At 46.2% G+C, this 20,492-nt stretch overlaps 1 protein-coding gene across 1 annotated transcript in view; it reads left to right on the top strand.

The window, feature by feature from the left end:
• The window catches only part of CTNNA1 (catenin alpha 1), a 122,105-nt gene that overhangs the window by 87,672 nt on the left and 13,941 nt on the right, over nt 1-20,492 (top strand). Inside the window, exons 10-13 of the mRNA XM_057378714.1 lie at nt 1,550-1,642; nt 12,183-12,339; nt 17,868-18,068; nt 19,123-19,274. Of these exons, the coding sequence (XP_057234697.1) occupies nt 1,550-1,642; nt 12,183-12,339; nt 17,868-18,068; nt 19,123-19,274 (603 nt within the window). The remainder of the gene's footprint in view (nt 1-1,549; nt 1,643-12,182; nt 12,340-17,867; nt 18,069-19,122; nt 19,275-20,492) is intronic.

Below are 20,492 nucleotides of genomic sequence, written 5' to 3' on the forward strand. Positions count from 1 at the left end.
AGGAGAGGAGAGGAGAGGAGAGGAGAGGAGAGGAGAGGAACTTCAGGAGCAGGACACAAACATTGCTGAGAGCTGGCAGAGTCTCCTCTGTGTCACTGATGTTGTGCAGTCTTTCTCTCAACCTCAGTTTGTTTTCCTCCAAATATGTGCTGTCACATCTGTTTGCTTGCTTGTTSTGTGCTGGAAACACCTCTCCTCTTGACACCCTTGCTTTCCATCCKCTGTAACTTGATTTGGAGCTGGAGGGAGGAAGAGGCCATGTGCTTTACAGTGGGAACTTGCATTTTGCTCCCCAGACTGATMATGGGATTGATGAAAAATGCTGTTCAAGTGTAATGGCACGTGATTGATGATTTGCAGGGCAGTAATRTATTCTGTGTGGGAACATCTGCCTTGAGGGAAGGGTTTGGGGAGAGGGAAAGGCATGTGGTAGAGCTGCACATACTACTTCAGAATGATTTCTGTGAATGCAAAGAGTAGTTTAATTAAAGGCAGAATTRAAATTCCCCAGCTTATAGAGAAAAGTATCTGGAGAACTCTGTCTCAGTGGTGTTACTGAGCACCTGCTGGCTCCTGGTGATGCTTTTATGGCACATTTACAGGGGGCTTTGCAGGTTGCTCTGCCTCTGGAAGGACAGTACTCGCTGTTCGTCTCAGTTCACTGCTGCTATTTTTACAGCTTTCTGTGTTCCAATGGCTCAGAATAACATGCTTGTCATTCACCTGTCAGCTGAGAAATGTAACTTATTTCAGACTTCCTTCCCCTGAGAGTAGCTCCAGTATGAGGAATATCTTCAATTACCAAAAAATTCTGTGCTGTCCCCATCTGTGCTCTTAAAAGGCAGGTGTTTACAGAGGTCTTGTTTCAGGCTGACCTAGTTAGGGCTGATGCTGTGCAGCAGGTCAAGGTTGTGGAGTAAAGTTTTTAGCATCACAAGAGAGCCTATTCAAATTTTGTAGGCCTGTGGATGTGTGTTGAAGATCTCCTGTACCGGTTTTATTTCATGAATTGGGCATAGATGGAGGCCTTGCAGAGCCTGAAGAAGCTTACAGGAAAGATGGAGAGGGACTGGGGACAAGGGATGGAGAGACAGGACACAGGGAATGGCTTCCCACTGCCAGAGAGCAGGGATGGGTGGGATATTGGGAAGGAATTGTTCCCTGGGAGGGTGGGCAGACCCTGGCACAGGGTGCCCAGAGAAGCTGTGGCTGCCCCTGGATCCCTGGCAGTGTCCAAGGCCAGGGTGGACAGGCTTTGGAGCACCCTGGGACAGTGGAAGGTGTCCCTGCCGTGGCAGGGGGTGGCACTGAATGGACTTTGAGGTCCCTTCCAACCCCAAGCATTCTGGGATTCCATGATCCAATGTGTTACAATTTTATGTCTGCAGAAGGAACAGATGCCATTAGTGGTTTTAGAATTGATTAGAACAGAGCGAATGTGGGTGCTTCATGTTCCATTATGGGTTACTGGTCACTGCTGGGATTAGGCAGAAGGAAATCACCCCCAGTTCTAACAGCTGTGTTTTGTTTCCTCCCACCTCTGACACAGGTTGCCAACTTGGCCTGTTCCATCTCGAACAACGAGGAAGGTGTGAAGTTGGTTCGCATGTCAGCCAGCCAGCTGGAGGCTCTGTGTCCCCAGGTAAGGAGGGATCCCACAAGACAAACCCTAACGAGTTGGGCAGCTGGTGAGTGTAGGACATACTCTGCTCTCACAGTGCCTGCCTGGGACTTGCTGCAGAACTTCACTTCTCCCTTTGTATATGTAGAGAATGAAGTGCAGTGTAGGCATCAATTCTGAGGAACTTTCAAAAGAATCACTGATGTGAAAGGGTCATTTTTRTGTCATAGCTCTAATTCTGTTTGGCCAGGATGTTCCAGTAGCCCGCAGTTAGTAAATGTGGGAAGCTGCAGTGGCTCACTGTGCACGTCCATGCTGCAGGAAGGTGCCTTGTGAAGGTGCTAGCACTGCTCCTGGGCATGCTGTAAGATGAATTATAAAATACTATTTTTGCCTGAGTAGAATATAAATATGCCAAAAAAATCTTCCCAATGGAGTAGGATGAGAGGAAGTTGGCTGTGAGAAGTGTGAACCTGGCTGAGACTACCTTTTAATTAATAACTTTTTAATGGAAACAAGGAAATTAAGTTTATATAAGCACTAGGCCATCCTCGTCCTTTTTGACAGGCTGATGTTATAAATGTCAACAGCTAGATACTTTTTGTATCCCTGAAGACTACGGTGTGCTGTTGATTCATGTAATTTACATTTTTTGAAGCAACAGGAAATTCAGATCTAAAAGATCCCAATAAGCTGTTGTTGGTAAGAAGGAGCTAATAGAAAATATRTACTCAAAATATGTACTAACCCTAATCCTAAACCCTAACCCTAACCCTAAGTGTATTGTCTCAGGACAACCTGGAATTTCTCCAGGTTTCCCATGTATATTGGTCTTTTTTAAAACCAGTGGAAAGGAAGAGAGATGCTCACCTATACTCACCCCAGCAGGAGGGGAGTTTTGAGGGAATAGGTGAGGGCAGTGTGAAGGGCAGCACTGTTTCACCTTTCCTATCATCTCCAGGTAACAGCTGTTAAACAGGTGAAGAGGCCCCTGAACATAAAGCATTAAATGCTGTCCAGGAGGCCTCTGGGCACCTCAGGATGGCTCTCTGTGGTCCCCACTCTTGCAGGTAGCTGAGCAATTCTCTGCCTCCCACTCTGGGGTGAGGGCTGTTCATGGCTGCCCTCAAAACCAAAGGTCAAGTTTTACAGTTGGAACAAAGCATGTAGAAGGAAAAGCTTTTAGAAATCCATCTTCCCTAGTAGAAGGGCTTGCTCTTTCCTGAAGTAGCCAACTAAGCTGATGTAGGTTTTTTTTTAGTTATCTCCCAGAGTAGGGGTGTCTAACACAGGGTGTTCCAAACAAATGCTGCTGCTTTTGAAAATAATCATCTGAAGAAAGTTAGGTTCTCTTTAAATCAAAATGTTTCTGGTGGCTGTCCAAGTCTGTGGGGGTGTTTTCCTCTCCCCATTGCTGAAATTCTGTGTATTTCAGACTCTTCTATCTTTGCTTTTCCAACAACTGCCTATGTAACTAAATCTACTCCTGTGTAAAATAAGCACCACGATAGTCAGCATGAAATAATGACCCAGCTGCAGTCACCAGTGCAGCCACATCTCCTGAAGTGCAGCTGTTAACCTTTGACTTCAGGGATTATGGACAATATATTTAACACCCATTGGAAGCTCTGAGTATCTATAAATGCACAAGGGCTTTCATTGATGGATTTTGGCTCTATAGAGGTCACATCTCTGAACCTGGTAGCCTACAGTTTTGATGCTCCACTGCACAGTCTTGCCTTAATTTCAGGGTCTTCACCAAGAGATTAGTAAATGACACTATAGATGTTCACAGCAGTTGAAAGAGTGCTTTTATAGTACATTACATGCTCTCGGGGTGATTCTTTAATGCTCTAAGAGTATTTAAACATGTTGTGAATCCTGAGAGATAATTAGGGGCACTTGTCTAAGCTGCTTTACAAATGGCATCTGTATTTGCTGGTAACAATATCTTGTCTTGTGCCAGTGCTAGCAGCACAGCTCTCCATCCTCCTCCTCAGCTGCCTTCCTCAACTTGTCCCCAAACTTCAGGTATTCTCTATAATCTCCAAAAGATTTCAATATCAAGAGCAGCAAAGTGGGGGTTTATTTCCTTTTTTAGACAATTACCTATTTATTTTGCAGTTTATTCCTGGTGACATTTTGCAGCTGCTTCTTGAATCCTCCATGGTGGCTGTGCTGAACAAATGTGTGAAGTAGGCATAAGATACAGGTTAAACCCAACATTATATGCTCTATACACTTGCTTCTTTTATTTTTTTTTTGGGGTCAGATGGTATTTTTCCAGGAAAATGCTGGATTCAGAATGAGTCAAGTCAATCAGTAATTATGATAGTCTCAGAAACGTCAAGATATCAATATCGCACTGAAATATGATGTATGAAATGTAATTCAAAGTATTGCTGTTCTTGAAAGATGAAACTGAAATTTAATGCACTTGAGTCCCAGGTAACCTCTTAAACAGTTTATCTGAGTGGAGGCCATTCTGGGAGTAGGGAATTCCTGGTTAAAGAATGATTTCTGCAGAAATCAATCTGCAGAGTTAATTATAAAAGCTGTATCTCAAATAGAGCCATAATTCGCTCCCTTGCTGTCAGGAGCCATCGAACTGGCAGCAGGAGGAAGGAACATGCAACTCTTGGAGCTGATTGGGGAAAACCTGCAAGTTCTGTTGGTATTGACAAGCACTCAGTCCTTGCCAGTGTCACCCTTGGGTTYAGACGTTCTCAGGTTTGAAATTTTCTTCGAGGAAAAAGAAAATGCGGAATATTTTTCCTCAAAAGCTCACTACAGAAAGAAGCAATTTATTTAGSGTGGTTTTGTTACTGGAAATCAGCTCTTCTTCAGAGTAACATCATCCTTCCTGTTTGTGGGTCCCCAGCCAATCAGCACAGAAATGAATGTGAAGTTAATGGGATGTTTAGAGCTCCCTTTCAAGGGTGCAGGAGGAGCTGTTGGGAAGAGTCRTGCATGCTCTGGAGCAGCCAGCTGGGTGATTTGAGTTAGTCTGGGCTTACAGGGGAGAAATGAGGCAGCTTCAGGGTGTCACTGGGATTCTTTTCCTCCAGCCCTGACTAACAAGCCTGCCTGAGTTCTTGCTTTTGAGGACRTGCATTGCTGGAAGGCTGGGTATGGAGGGAAGCAGCTTTGTCCAACACCACACAGGAGTTCAGCCCCGCCTTGCTGGGTGCTGGGAAACAGGCCAGGCTCCAGGGGGTTAAGGTGAAGGAGCAAAGTTCTCCATCACTACAGTTAAATTTTAAAAAAATGCTTAAGCTGTCTTTCTTAATAGAAATGGAAAATTACTGCTGTGAAAAGCTTGGAATAGGTGTCTGTGCCTGCCTTTGCCTTGCAGAGCACAGGGGGCGGCTTTCTTTGCCTCCTTGCTAAACACAGAGCTTGCCAGTGGTGAATTAGGGAAAGATTTTGTTTAACTCGACTCAGAAACCTGGATCATCGCTCACAGCTCTGGCATCTGTGCTCTGTTTCCAAGAAGAGCTTGCTTTGGGAGCTGCAAATGCTGTTTTGTAAGTGCATTTTGCGTTAAAGATGCCTGGGAAGAGAGCTTAACCCATCAGAGTGTTTCTGATCATACAAGCTGTAGGTGTTGGAAACCAGCAGTGAGAATGCCCCAGCCCAGCTCTTGGGAGGAAGGAGAATGCTCCAGCCCTTTGATGGACAGGCTGCTGTTGCTTGAGCTCCTTTAACCAGCTCTGCATTGACTTTCTCCATTTTTGTACTCTCCATGAAGTTCATGTATAGACTCCTACCCAAACTGCAGTCAGGCTGAGATAATATAAATATCTGTAATAAATACAAATCTAAAAATAACTGTGCAGTGGAGCTCCCATCAGGTTGGGTGTTTGCTTCTGCTAGCAAAAGCTGCAGCCCACTGCCCTGGAGACCTCCTGGGAAGTGGCTGTGGGACAGAGCTGCCCCAGGGCACACAGGACCTGTTCCCACATCTAAGACAGGGCTKGTTGCTTCCCCTTCACAGCCCAAAGAGCTCATCCTCCTCCAAAGAAACTTTGGGAGGCCACCAGGCAGCAGGTGGAAGCACAGGGCCTTCCCAACCCCCTCTGTACCTTCTGGAGTRTGCTTGGAACCACTCACCATACACACACGAGTGAGCGTCACCCATCAAACTGACTCCAGAGAATTCTTGGATTAAATTACATTTTTAATAAAAATAAATTGGCTCTTCTCGTATTAACATCTTGTTTTAATAACTGCTTGTTCACATCCTTGTATTCCAATTTTGAACTGCTTGAAAAGCTGTTTGCTGCTTATAGATTTCTGATGAGGCAGATGGCTCATATATGATCACACCTACTGACATAGAGACAAAATACCAAAGCATAAGGAGTCCCATGGAGGGTTCCAGAAACTTTTGTTTAAAAGTTGGAGTATCTTAGAGAAACCAAAAACCCCTCCAGACCACCCCTCAAATCAACCAAACCCAAATGTGACTGGCAGACTTTGTTCTCCTTGAGTCYCCAGTCACTTCAGCTCCCTGGTGGCTGTTGGAGAAGGAGAGAACTTCATTTTTCTAGCTGTWAAGATTTAAACATCAAACAATTGTCCCCTTTTTTCAGTGCCTTGAAAGACTGTCAGATTTTTTGAATGTTCTAAGGAGCAGATCTGTCTCCAGACTGTTTAATTACAGGTGCTTGAAACATTTTATTGGCATTGAGTAGAAATGCTTCTATTAAAAACTTAACACTTGGGATGCAGATTTGTATCACCCAGRCTCCCTGGGAAGAGCTGCCAGCACAGGCCAAGCCTGACCATGAAAGCAGCAATTTTAGAAATTCAAACACTTACTGGTGCATAAAAATAGGCAGAAAATGGGAAAAGGATTCAGTTCTTTTAGAAAGAGGTGTGTTAGCGAGTGAGTGCCCTATGGTCATCACAGATACGGGATCTGGGGGTGCAGTGGTGGAACAGCTTCCAGGAAAGACACAGAGTCCCTGAGATCCCCAAAGCTTCAGCACCTGCAGTCAGTGGAGTGCAAAATGGAGCAAGAGAAACAGACACCAAAACAAATGGYACCAAAATCCTTGCAGCTTCTATGTGGACTGGTACTGCAAAATCAGTCCTCAGCTCCAAATGAAAATGCTTTTTCCATGGATGGGGAGGTTAGTAGGATAATTCTCTATCCACAGTTTTCAAATAGGCTTTATAGCAGATAGCAAATACTGCTGGGACAGGACATGCTGAACTGGAGAAAGGCTTCTTGCTGGGGGGACTGGAGCAGCTTCCCTGTGGAACCAGGCTGAGAGAGCTGGGAATGTTCAGCCTGGAAAAGGGAAGAGTTTGTGGAGACTCAGAGCCCCTTCCAGAGTCAGAAGGGGCTCCAAGGAGCCTGGAGAGGGACAATTCATCAGGAACTGGAGTGGCAGGACAAGGGGGAATGGCTTTAACTGGCAGAGGGCAGGGTTAGATGAGAGACTGGGAAGGAATTGTTCCCTGGGAGGGTGGGGAGGCCCTGGCACAGGGTGCCCAGAGAAGCTGTGGCTGCCCCTGGATCCCTGGCAGTGCCCAAGGCCAGGCTGGGTGGGACTTGGAGCATCCTGGGTTAGGGGAAGGTGTTGCTGCCACTGGAAAGAGATGAGCTTTAAGGTCTTTTCCAACCCAAAGTGATTCTAAGTTCCTGCAGTAAAAGTGTGGATTTGTGGATTGTTACAGCCCTGCCACAAGACGAGTATCTCTGCAGAGATCCCTGCAGTCACTCTGTGCAGAACTTGCAGGAAAGGAAAGTGCTCAAAGTGCCTTTTATACACGGGAACAAAGTATTGGAAATCAAAGAAAACTTTTCCTTCCTCTTACGGCACATCAGCCTCTGTTCATCACTGGTCACTGCCATTAGAGCTTCTGAGAGTGTAAAACAATCTGCTGTGTGTTTTGCTCCCAGGCATTTCAGCTCATCACAGCCTGCAGAGTGCTTTTTGCTGTATTTGAGTACAGGGAGGGTTGGCACACGCAGATGTGGCYATGCAAACCTGGCCTGGGTTGTAACTGGAGGCAACTTCAATGTGCTCTTCATAATCACTGAGAGCAAAATTCAGTGAGGAGCAGGGAAGGGGCATGAGGAAGGTGAACACTGGAGGAAACTTGGGCATCTTGTGTATGTAAAGTTAAATATGAGGATCTTCTTATGAACTGCCACTGAGCAAGATATGCTTTCCTTACTACAGAAAAATATGGAATTAAAATTCTCCTGGGCAAGGGCAGAGAAGCTTGGTGGGTTCCTTTTCAAGTAGTCTGGAGTAAAACTGATTTCATGTCCCCACTGGGGCATTATCTGTGTGTGTCACTTGTTCCTCTGCCCCTCAGAKGAGAGCTKATGGGTGGGAGCTTGTTTTATTAGTGTTTTCTTTATTACAAATGCAAAGTATCCGGAATTTGTAGGCCACAGAGATACCTTCCATCTAATTTTCCAAATGCCACAAGAAATCTGGGGAGTCGAGATCTTTAATGAACTCCAAACCCGAGTGAGTTATTTAGAAACCTCAGGTGTTTTGGTTGTAAAGAAATGGTGTGGAGTGAGGGAAGAGGACTGGGGGTTCACTTTCGAGCTTCTGAAAGTGAAAAACTCCYCCTTGGTGGGGCACACTAACATTCCTAAATCCTGCAGCTATCAGGGCAAAGCTGAACCAGCTGCAGAAAGAACAGTCTCCTGGAAGGARCAAAAGGTCCCTCTCAAAAGGGCTGAAGCAAAAATCAAGAAGTGCTTCAATGGCAGCCAGCAATGGGTGTGGGTCAGACGTGGTGTGCCCTGAGCCTGCAGTCAGGTACAGCAGCCTGGCACTGCASTGCACGTGGGTGGTGATGGCTTCCCTCTCTCCACTGATCTTTGGCCATGCCAGCCAAGTGTTCCCAATTGTTCTTTGTGAGAACACTACTACATGTCAGAGCTTTCCTCTGGCCTCTCCAGTGTTCACATGGGATGCTGTAAAGCTGAGGCTGGAGCCATCCTAAATTTAGCCTTAAASAATTGATTCTGGCTGACCCAGTAGCTGTAATTTACCCACAGGTTCATCGAGGGTCGGGTGTTTTATGGGAAAATAGCTGAGCTTTTTGAGAGAGCAAAGCAGCTGCAGCATTGTAACCCAGGCAGGAGTCACTCCACAGAGAGCCTTGGAGAGTCCTGCCTGCAGAGGGGTAAGGACACAACCACTGCAGGGAAAATAAAAACAGAAAAAGAGCAGGAGCTTCTTCCCATGGAAGGGATGAGAGGAGGACTTGAGGTGCAGATGGAGATACCCACTGCGAGTCTCTGGAATCCTGAGCCTCCCTGGTGCCAGGGGGCTGCCAAGCCCTGGCTGCTGCCACGGGAAGCTGTGAGGTGCAGCAGAGAGGCTCCAAGGAAAGTGGCTGCAAGTGCGTTATGGAGCGTGGAACTGTCTGACTCGAGCATTGCAATTGCCACATGAAACAAAGCACCGATAAAAATAGTGTGTTTTCTTGCTATGCTTCATTTCCTTCTGGATAGGCTCAAAATGTCCCTGTTTGATTCTTTTCTTTGTACAACTTCAGTGAGTCATTGTGATCACAGTGCTCTGGCAGCATCTTGAAACATTYTGAAATACAAAATATTCCCTGAAATTGCCAAATGTTTTACATGGAAGTGGCTACATTTCAGATAGTCTGGTCATGATCTTCCTGGGGTTTTATATACCTCCTTCCTGTAAGAGTTACTGATAMTTTAAAGTAATTGTCCAATGCTTTATGTCTTTTGGAGAGGAAGGAATAGTGTATTGTGGTCCATCCCTTCCCCAAAAAAAGGTCCATTCCTTCCCCAAAAGTGTTCATTTTTAGATAATAAAGGGATCAGRGTCCTGCTACTTACACAGACTGTTTAAGATCCAGCATCCCTATCATTTCCCCATGTCTCTCTAAGCATCTGTTGGAAAATCAGTCAATCTCTCTGTGCTGGATAGAGTGTATTCCCTGGAATAGATCCCATGCAGGGTATTATCAGTGATCACTGGGACATTTCCTCAGGCAGAGGTGTGAGACACTTCCAGGATGATTTGCCCACTTGAATGCTTAACTCTGCACAGAGTGAAGGCTTTTATCACCCCTGCTAAAGGTGCGTGTTGTGGCCACTTTGCACATGGAGACAGGGAGTCTGTGCTATAAAAAGGGACTGCTGGGCTGTGTCTGCTGCCCTGAATTTTCCCCTGAGCACACACACACCTATGTGGCTTTCCTGAGCTGTAGCTTTGTCTTTAGCTCCATAGTGACCATGGATAACCTTTGAGATTCCCCACCAGGTTTCCTCATCCAGCACTGCTGGCTGCATTCCCTAATGCAGGAATGTCTGTCTGRAAGGGAGATCACACACACTGCTTTTGCTTGGTCATTTTAATAAAATACATTCATCTTGGCTATACATTTTTGCTGTAATGTATAAAAACAAAATTGACTTTTTCCAGTTGGACACGCTGCCTGTTGGGAGGAGGATGATGCAGCCCGTGTCTCCTGTGTTTGGACTGGGTGAGGACACACAGTTTGGGTTTGTGGAGCAGTTGCAGAGCTCTGTATCTGTGACAGCTCTGCCATTACCTGTGATGAGGTGCTTAACGTGGGCATCTGYGCTTCACATGCGCTGTTGGCAAAGATTAATTGTCCAGACAGATGCTGCTGTCCAGACAAACATCTCGCAGCTWCCCAGGCCATATGTTCCTTCAGCATTAATGCTGCCCTGTCCCAGTGCTTGGAGGATATTTTATCTCTGATATGAGCCAAGGTGGTTGAGAAAAGCAGACACAGTGTCCTGACCCTCGGTATCGCTACCATCTGTCTCTGTAGTGACGGTTTCTAGCAGGATGAAAGCTGAGCAGATTTCTACAGCATTGTCTGGCTTATCTCTCCTGTTTCCAAGACACTTGTTTAGATTCATCTTTGTGAAACCTTGGATCTCTAGATTTTGATTGATAGGTGGTTAATTCATTACATCCATCAGGCTGGGGCAAGAGGTGGCAGTGACTGGACTGCAAATCAGGGCTCTCAAACAGAGGACAGGTTTGCCTTTCTAAAACCTCTATTTCTGTTAGATTTTGAAATTTGAAACATCATTTTCTTGGGTGTTGCAAGATTGTTTTGGGGGCTTTCAGGATTTTCAGATCCATGAGTGTGGTGACAGCGCAGCAGGGATTGTGGCAGGTCTTTTCCCAAGGGACATCCCAGTTCCTGCAGGTGCCTCACAGAAGGTGTGACCTCGGGCTGGCTGGAGGAGGGGAGCAGCAGAGGAGCCCACGGTGGTGCTAGGGGACAGTGCTGCTCAGGCTCAGGTGCTGCTTCTCGTGTGTGTCACTGTCCCCAGAGCCACTGAGCTGGGTTTGATTTGTGCCCCAGGCCTGCATCCCCCAGCTCCAGAGGCAGGATGGCAGCATGGGAGCAGCTTCTCTGGGGCTTTTCCTCCTGGCATCCCTGGGGTGAAGCAGCCTCCTTCTGCCTGATCCATTCTGTGCCATCCCAGTATGTTTGACATCACCATCATTTCCATGTTTAGTGAGTTAGATATATTTTTAAATGCTTTGTGACACTTGTAAATGAAGCAGGTAGAGAAAGTAGGTTTCGGAAAAGCAGGAACATCTGGTGCTTGCATGTTTTGGTCGACAACTTTGTGAAATTAATCCGGTCCTGAGGTAGAGAGGAAAAATGACACCTTGCAGTTGTGCGTTAATTAGCTCTGCCTCTCAGGAGCTTGGGAACAAGGCTGGGATTGTCACGGTGCTCTGACTGCGRGTGCTTTCTCACACCTGGCACGTTTCCAGGTCATTCTGCTGCAGCAGGAGCATGACCAGTCTGTGGAGATTGGTTTCTTCCCACACCTAAAGAGGCTTTTGTGGTGGTTTAAATGACCAGTTAATGGACACAGCCTAAGCTTTGTTACCCAGCAGTACMTGTAGCATTTATTCCCCTAAGAAAAGCTAGGATCTGGTGTAAATTGTGGTCTTAGGGTTTCAAGAAAATTAGTAGGGGTATTCAGAAGGAGCATCTCCTCCTGTTGCCTGGCTAATCTGGCTTGGCCACAGCCACAGCAGAAATGTGAAGTTGTTACAACAATTACTGGCAAGATCCAGAGGAAAGCTTTAAGGAAAAGAAATAAATCAAAATTTATCTTTAATTTTGTATTTGCATATTCTTTCTACTTCAGTCTGTGTAACATTAATCCTTTTTTGACCTTTTTACTGAGGTTTTGGCAAGTAGCAAATACAGCCTCGAGTGTCCTAAATGTCATCCTGTCCAAAATACTTAACACAGCCTGCACTCAGATAGCAACACCTCGTTACCAAGAGCTGCTAAAGACAGGTGAAACCAGCTCTTGTGAAAACTTGCCAAGTGATTTTGTTCCTAATAACGATCCATAATAAATATGGAAGCAGGTATGAGCTGGATGTGAGAGCAACAAAATTAAACACTTGTGTGTTTAAACATCAAGTTCCTCAAAACTTATTAAACTTTGTCTGCTGCTGAGTTCATTGGATAAACACACAGAAGGTAATTGTGTCATTGGGATGTGTTTTAAAGATCCAGAGGTGTTTTACAGGTCATCAAYGCTGCACTGGCTCTGGCTGCTAAACCTCAAAGCAAACTGGCTCAGGAAAACATGGATCTCTTCAAGGAGCAGTGGGAGAGGCAAGTCCGGGTGCTGACGGATGCTGTGGATGACATCACTTCCATCGATGACTTCCTGGCTGTATCAGGTAATCTGGGGTCCAATCTCTGAAATAAATATCCTCCTGAGAGCTTAGGCCTGGAAATGGGTGGTTTGGACACGTGTTGTGGAGGTGGTGGGGTTTTTGGAAGGGATGGTGCTGTTACACCTCACCTGGTGTCATCTGCCCAGCAAGGTGTGAAATGCAGCAGGAAATGCGGACTCAAGGAGAAGACATTTGTTGTCTCAAGATTTGGAGCTGCTGGCTGAACTAAGATGAATTCACCAGTTAGCTGCTGTAGACAAGCCTCACCAGTAACTCTGGGGGAAATGGAACATGTTTGTTGGTATCCAGGGTAGGAACTAGCAGAAAAAATGATCCCTCAGTTCACTGTAGAGTCTGCCATGTAAACAAAGCTGAATATTAAACCATGGTTGTAAAAGTTAATTAAAATAAAACTGTTCATACTATGTCAGCTTTAGTAAAGTCGTAAGAGTTTTTAAGAGATTGGATCGTTATAATAGATTAATAATTACATTTGGCAAAGTGCTTGCCAAGATAATCCGTTTTATCAGCATCTTGATAAAGACCCACTATCAGCTGCAGTGACCTAAAAATAATGGGGGCATTTTTATTTCCACATCCTTTAAATGTGCTCTAGTCAGAGGACATGGAGATGGAACCACGTGAATTGTGTCTGCAATAGTGTTCACAAATCACCACTGCAAACTGGGATTTTAATTTCCTGGTGCAAGCAGATTTGGGCATCTCAAGTGACCTAAAACCTCCAGCTGTAAAGAGAGATTTYGCAGGAGGATGTGTGGAGTCAGAAGTGCCAGGTGAACATAGTTAGAAAATTGAGATAAAAAATTAAGGTCTTGAATTAAGAGACAGTATTTTTTTAAATTATTTTAAAAAGAGATAAAAGTAAAGCAAACAAGTGAACAAGAGCCCAAATGGTCTTTCTGTGATGAGTCCCCTGTATTATGTTGTATTGTGGTTCCCTGGGTTCCAAATAAAAACCCTCTTTGCAAGGAGTGAGCATGAACTTCTGGRGTAGTTGAACATCCAAGCTCTTTGTATCCATTGGGGCTCACTGGGGTAGCAGCAGCTGGAATTGCACAGCTGGGAGGAGCCTGGTGCTGGGGCAATCTGTTCACAGGGAACTGTGTGCTGAACTTCAGGGCTCCACTTGGAGCTTGCCCACAGGAGTCCAGCATCTGAGAGAGGAAAAGCTGTGAGTCCRTGCAAACACAGCCTGTGGGGAGCTGCCATGGGGCATCTTCCTGGCAGCTGTGCCCCCACAGGGGGCAGCCACTGAACTGAGGGCTCTGTCTCGGTGCAGGACATCTGAGGAATGGGGGGTCTGCTGTGGGAGCTCTGCYACTCAGCTCGTGCTGTGGGCCCAGTGCTGGGCTGATCTGGAGAGCTCCAGGCTGGTTTTGAAGTGCTGAAGGCACCACAAGCAGGAAGTTGCATCACCCGGTGAAATCTCTTTCCTTCCCCTGGTAGTCCAGATTTAGCACCATGAGACTCAGGTGAGGACAGGACAACCCCATCTTCTGYAGGGTTCTGTTAGAACAGAATGGGGTTTTTGGTTAAATAACCAAATCTGTGGCATGGCTGTATTCTCAAGAGTTTGGTAGTGAGCAAGTGAGGTTTCTTTCTCAGAGTGGTGGCAGGTTCACTCAGGAGAGTTCACCTCCAGTGAGTGCTCACCACCCAAAATGGAGCCAAGGAAATGTAGTTTGAGACAACACCAGACATTCCAGTGCATTCAGTAATTATTTATATGTGTGTGTTATTGAAGAGATAGTAGAAAAATATTAAAGCCATAAATACTCTTAAATATTATTTGTTTGAACTTTGATAAATGTTTTCCATATAAATGCTACAACTCCAATTCATCTGCTAAAAGTCTGAACTTCTCTTTGGATAAAGTTGTGGCGGATGTGATTTATATYGAGTGCTGTTTGGGGTTATTTGGATGTTTGTGTCAGTTACTAAAGGGGATGTAAGCAGAATTTAAAGGAGTTCCTGTGATGCATGAGTGTGTGTATATAAATATGGATATATCCATCCCACATGCCTRCAATGTGGTGTGCTGAAGTAAAGGCTTCACTGTTCAGCTTGTGCTACAGAATTGTACCAGTTACCCCCAAGGAAAGGCTTGATGAAAGAGGTGCTGGGTTTGGGTAACAGCAGAACAGCACAGAAGGGTCCTTCAGTGCCCAGTGTTGCAGGTGGGCTTGCAGGTTACAGCTTTYCTGTGGATTTGGCAGCAGAAGGACCCTGTTGGGGTAGGGCAGGGTCTGGGGGAGGCTCCCTGCCAGGATGGGAGATGCATGAACAGGGGCTCTGTAGCCCAGAGATGTTGTCTGTGTGCTCCCCAGCCGTGAGTGATGTGCAGCTCAGGGAGCTCCAACATCAGAGGTGCTATCTCCTGAACAACCCTTGACAGATTTTTCTCTTTTAAGCTGCTGTTAGTTTTTCTTTCAACCATTATAAACCTCTGGCACCTCCATCATCCTGGGCAGAATTCACAGCTGAAGTGTGCCTGTGTGAAGAACCTCCTTGTTTCTGCACTGTCRCCTGTTTGCTCCATTTGATGCCCCCACTTGTAATCAAAGATGGTGAAAAGGTTTTTCCTCCCCTCCTCTCTCTTCAYGCTCTTTGCAAACGTACAGAGTTCTGCTGTACACTTTGTCACTCATCACTGTCCTGATTGCAGACTCTTCGCCTGTTTCATTATTTCTCATTTCAAAGCTCTCCTGCACCTTCTGTAATACTTATCCCTCTTATCAGTGCCTTCCTGAAGCTCTCTGGTTGTGTTGGTGTGCCCACTATCTCTGTTCTTTAGAGCAGTTGCTGATAGCACYGTGTCATTGTCAAATTCCATGTTCTGAAATTACCTGAATCTCCTTTGAAACCCTCTGAAGAGACCATTCCATTTGCTGCCTTCTTGTTCCTGTGCTGCTGACAGAGGTTTATGCCAGAGATTGCCCATCTCARTGGAGCTGTTTTTTGTGAAGAGGCTCCGGGTGAATATTGCCAGGGTGAACACTGTATTTCAGTGTGTGAACACTCCAGAGTTTGCTCCGTGTGCCAGCCCTGCTGCCTGCCCTGGCTCCTCCAGTGCCCCTGGGAGCAGAGCTTCTGCATGGAAATGGTTCTGAGACCTTCCACAGGAGAAGCACAATTGTCTTGATGCAGCTGGGGCTTCATCTCCTGACTGTTGCTCCTTGATTTTGATCTCCTGTAGGCCTCACAGACTGCTGGGGCTGTTGGGAAAAGGATTGCTTAATCCCTTTAACGTGGAGGTGGAAGGTGTTTGGTGGGGGTGGATTGAGGATTGACAGTCGTGGGTGACTTTTTATTCTGTAGCTTCTCACAGTTTAATGTATTCCCTTGTTTGGTCTAAAAATCATTTCTATGGGATAAATACCTTTCCTCTTTCTTCATTGCCCAACCCCCCAATTTTCCTATAGCTGTTTTGGGACAGGATCCTCTTTCTGTTGCCTGTGCTGTGTCGTGTTGCTGTGGGAGGTTTCCCCAGCTCAGCAGGAGGACAGCTGTGGGTTCTGCTGTGGGAAAGCTGTGGGTTCTGCTGTGGGAAAGCTGTGGGTTCTGCTGTGGGRAAGCTGTGGGTTCTGCTGTGGGGAAGCTGTGGGTTCTGCTGTGGGGAAGCTGTGGGTTCTGCTGTGGGGAAGCTGTGGGTTCTGCTGTGGGGAAGCTGTGGGTTCTGCTGTGGGGAAACTGTGGGTTCTGCTGTGGGACAGCATTCTCCCATCCCCAGAGGATGCTGCTGGGGAACCTGTGCTCCATGTGCCAGCAGGATGGGCAGCCCTGGGTGTGTTTACAGGGGCTCAGCACAGTGTCAGACCTTACCTGTTATCAATCCAGCTGGAGAGTATCAGCAGAGCAGATAGACCTGCCAGTCTTGCACTTCCCTGGGCCCTTTGCAAGCTGCCCTGTGCATTATCTTCCTCTAGATGAGACTTTCTGGCCACTTCACGTCTGCAAAAGGCATTAAATGATCAGCAGACATTTAAATATTCACCTTCATTTTGTCCATGCCTTTTATTAAAGTTCAGATAATCCAAAGAGGCTTTTAAATGGTCTGTGGCGTAATTTATTCATTTAGGAATTGAAGCAATAAACAGTCTGTGTTTTGGCCTGGCGCCGAATCTCTTTCCTTGGGCTCTTGCAGCTCCCAGGGCTGTCTCTGCTTTAAATACCCTCTGTGCTCGCTGTGGCTCCTGTGCCTGCTCACTGACTTGTCAAAGCACTAATGAACCTGCTCTTCCCTCTCTCAGGGCCACATTCTGCCCTCAGCTGAACCTATTCAGGCTGACTTGCTTCAGAGGGATTTCACAAGTGTCATTTTTGTYCAGGTTACTTACAGAAGTCTCGCAATATTGCACTTGGCCCTGTTAATTTTATGTAAATCAGCCGTAACTTCCCATAGCAATYCTTTCAGGCAGTTCCTCCAGATCCTCTTGCAGCTAACTCTGTGAGCTTCTTGTCTCTACAAACTCCTGCAAAATGGCTCTTTTACTACTTGCAGAGGGAATAAAAGCCAMTTGCACAGGTTGGCAGGGTAGAATGATTAAGTCAATGGTAATGATCACTGAAACTRTTTTAAGTGACAGAGCAGAAATGTTTCCAAGTTGGTTTCTCATCAAGCAGCCTAAATTCTGGTGTTGGATGATAATACTGAAACATTGGTCCTGATACATTAAAGAGGTCTCTAACACAGTTTAGARATCTCTGATAAGAGTTTGGGAGATCTTTAGGGTAGCTTTCCCCAAATAAGGATCCCAAATTCTTTAGGCATCTTAAGAAATCTCTTAGAGGGTTTTGCCCATTTTGGGCTTCTTGGACTTGATAAATGGGAAAAATATCTCAGTACAAAACCAGGAAATGTATGTTAAAAAGCAAATTGCAAACAGAGGTCTTGCCTTTATTTATTTATTTTTTTTTGTTTTCTGAAGAGGCAGCGAGTGGTGCATGGCTGGAATGCTTTCTACATTATTCACTGCATACATTATGTGTCTCAGATGGGAATGGGCGACTGGCAGTGCAATGTGCTCTGCTGGAATGTGTGTGGCTGTAGGAAAACACTGTGGAGAGAGCTGGAAACGTGCACCAAGTGTCTGTTGGAGTGTGGGGTGGAGTGGGTGTGGTGCTGGGGAGGTGCCCATTGCCACATGTGCAGTGACAGGGGAGGGGTTTGCAGGTATTTGGGGTAAGGGCTGGGGCGGCCCAGGGGAGGAATAGGGAAAGAAACACAGCAGGGTAGAACTCAGCAGAGCTCTGCTTTCCTGCTGGTAAAATCGAGTGCAGGCAGGTGCAGGACGTGGGGAGCCAGCTGGTGGATGGACTGATGGCTCTCTGACACCTCCATCTTGTGGAAGGGCAGCTCTTTGCTGGTTGTAGTGACCTTCAAAATTAATGCTTGACAGCATCTCCATGGAGCATTTGTAGAGCAGCTCCCACCCTGAGCGATTGCAATGCTGATGACTGCCACAGAAAAGAAGACATTACCATCTAAACCCTCCTTCTTTCACCACCAGAGAATCACATTTTAGAAGATGTCAACAAATGTGTCATTGCCCTCCAAGAGAAAGATGTGGACGGCTTAGACCGCACAGCCGGGGCGATCCGGGGCCGCGCTGCTCGGGTCATTCATGTGGTCACCTCGGAGATGGACAACTACGAACCTGGGGTCTACACTGAGAAGGTGCTGGAAGCCACCAAGTTACTGTCCAACACAGGTAAGGGTCACTTSCTTCCTCCCAGGAGCCCTGAATTGCTGTTGTGGGCGAGCATGTGGGCAGCTGAGCAGTACCTGTGCAGTCTCTAAGATTCACTTTGCTGTAATGCAGCTCGSTGGGAGTTGTTTGCAGGGCTGTTTCAGAGTGAGCAGTGTGAGGCTGCTGTGCTGACTGGCTTAAAGCAGTGCACAGGGTGTCCCTGAGTGTGTCACTGCCATGGACAGGTCTGTGGGAAGCAAGAACTCTGGGAATGAGTCCCAGATGTGAGTGAAGGCTCGAGAGTTGGGCTGTGCTCATCTTGGAGTATTGCAGCAGCCTCTACAGCTGCTCAGGATGCAGAAGCAAGATCACATTCCCCCAGTAGAACACATTTGGGGCAATAATTAAGATAAATTTTGTAAAGTCTCTTTACAGCTATTGGAAGAGTATTGTAGGCTATGGTGCCCCATTCCTAAACCCTCAATCAGAGTGTTCCCTGTGCACTACCTGGTGACATCCATATGGGATAAGGGATGGTTCTGGCTCCTCCAATGTCAGCCCCTAGTTGCTGGATTTGCTTTAATTACTTTGATGAAGAATCAAGGGTGACACTGAAGAAACTGCAGACTGTAACTGGTTCTGGCATGTCCTTCCTGGGGCACCATGAGTCACTGAAATGCAGCAGTACAACCTGCCCCTTCCAGTGCTTCTAAAACTTGAGCTTCCTGATGCTAGTATTACTCTTYTTTTYCCCMMMAAAAATGATGTACATCTGCAGGGARCATCAAACAAACAATTAATATTTTATCCTGTAGTTTCTAAGGGTGTTTGCTTCTTGTCCAGTAGGCAGGTGTGATAAACTTTTCACTGTCTAAGGGGAAAACACCAAATAACAGCAGTATCAGCAGAAATGGAAGTGGATTGAGACTTCAGCTCCCATAACAAAAGTTGTGAATTTCAGTGGAAGGGCTGCACAGCTTCCAGCATAGTCAGGAGCGAGGCACTCAGGCTGTTCCAGGGGTGGGAGCAGAGTGGCTCTGGGGTGGGACTGACTGACTTTGTGCCCTGGCTKCAGTCATGCCGCGCTTCACCGAGCAAGTGGAAGCGGCGGTGGAAGCGCTGAGCTCTGACCCTGCGCAGCCCATGGAYGAGAACGAGTTCATCGATGCCTCTCGGCTGGTGTACGATGGGATCCGGGACATCAGGAAAGCCGTGCTGATGATCCGGGTGAGCAGCACTCCATTCCCCTCTGCAGCTCCCCCTCTGCCCCTGCTGAGCTGACAGCCATCAGCATCGCTGAGAGCAGCAGCAGAAGATGTTCATTTAGCTCCTATTAACATTCAGAGTCTTAAAATGTGCTAATCGCTGTGGAGCACTTGAGCAGGACGTTTGGATTCAGATTCATTAAACAGATCTGAGCATCGATGATGGCCCGAGCTGTGATGCTAAATACCCTTCAYGCATCTTTTGTAATCTCATGGTAATGCCTGGCTCGTTAATGTGCTAAAATCAGTGACCTTTGAGTTAACAACAGCAAATTAATTCAGAACTATAGATGCTTGTTGATGGTTTGAGAGCTTGGAAATAAAACCTAATCGCTCTTCATTAAGTAAATTTTGAGAATTAATGTTAGTTATTCAAAAGGAAGCTGAGTTTGGTCTGTCGTTCCTAGAGCGTGTAATTTGTTAATTGGCTAACCTGGGTAAACAGGGGCAGCTCACAGAGGCCTTGTCTCCTGTGTGCTTACGTRTTTCAGGTGCAATGGGTGTGACATGGAAGCCCGAATTTCTGGTAGGTCAAACACAGAAGGGCTCCTGCAGCTGAAAGGATGCAGAAAAGAAAGTTCTGGTTGAAGTTGATCCATTGACCTATTTCTTGGATCTTAGTGGGGCAAAATGGGCAGGAGCCAGACACAGCAGAAACAAATACGGGGTGTTCTTCCATTTTTTCTTCTTTTTCTTGTATTCCTTGGACTCTGAGAAACTGCCCTGGTCTTTCAGAGTGGTRAGCATGGCAGATGCAGTTTGGTGACCAGTAAATCAAGGATGTACAGACCCAGAAGATAGGTGATTATGTCAAACAATGCCCTAGAAAAAAACTCCAGCACCCTTCCCCTGAGGCAAAGGCAGACAGGATCTTTGACTGAAGTTATATAAAAAATTTGAAATTAGTATATTTTCCAACAATTACAGTAACCATTGTAGYAGCATCTTCCATGTTTGCTGCTGAAAGCAAAGGATCAGCTGAAAAAGCAGGGGGAAAGCTGACAAGCACATATGTGCTCCCCATGGAATTCTTTTCAGACCAGCTCAGGATTTATAGACAGCCAGTGTTAGATGAAGATATCAATGCWTCCCTGCTCTGCACACATAGGGATGTGATTCCCCCCTGCTGAAGCCCTTGTTATTCAGGACAGGGAGCACGGCTGCCAATCCCACGTTGGCA

This window comes from Malurus melanocephalus, unplaced genomic scaffold (assembly GCF_030028575.1).
Source record: "Malurus melanocephalus ecotype Western Australia unplaced genomic scaffold, MMel_1.1 scaffold_371, whole genome shotgun sequence".
In the NCBI taxonomy this organism is placed as follows: Eukaryota; Metazoa; Chordata; class Aves; order Passeriformes; family Maluridae; genus Malurus; species Malurus melanocephalus.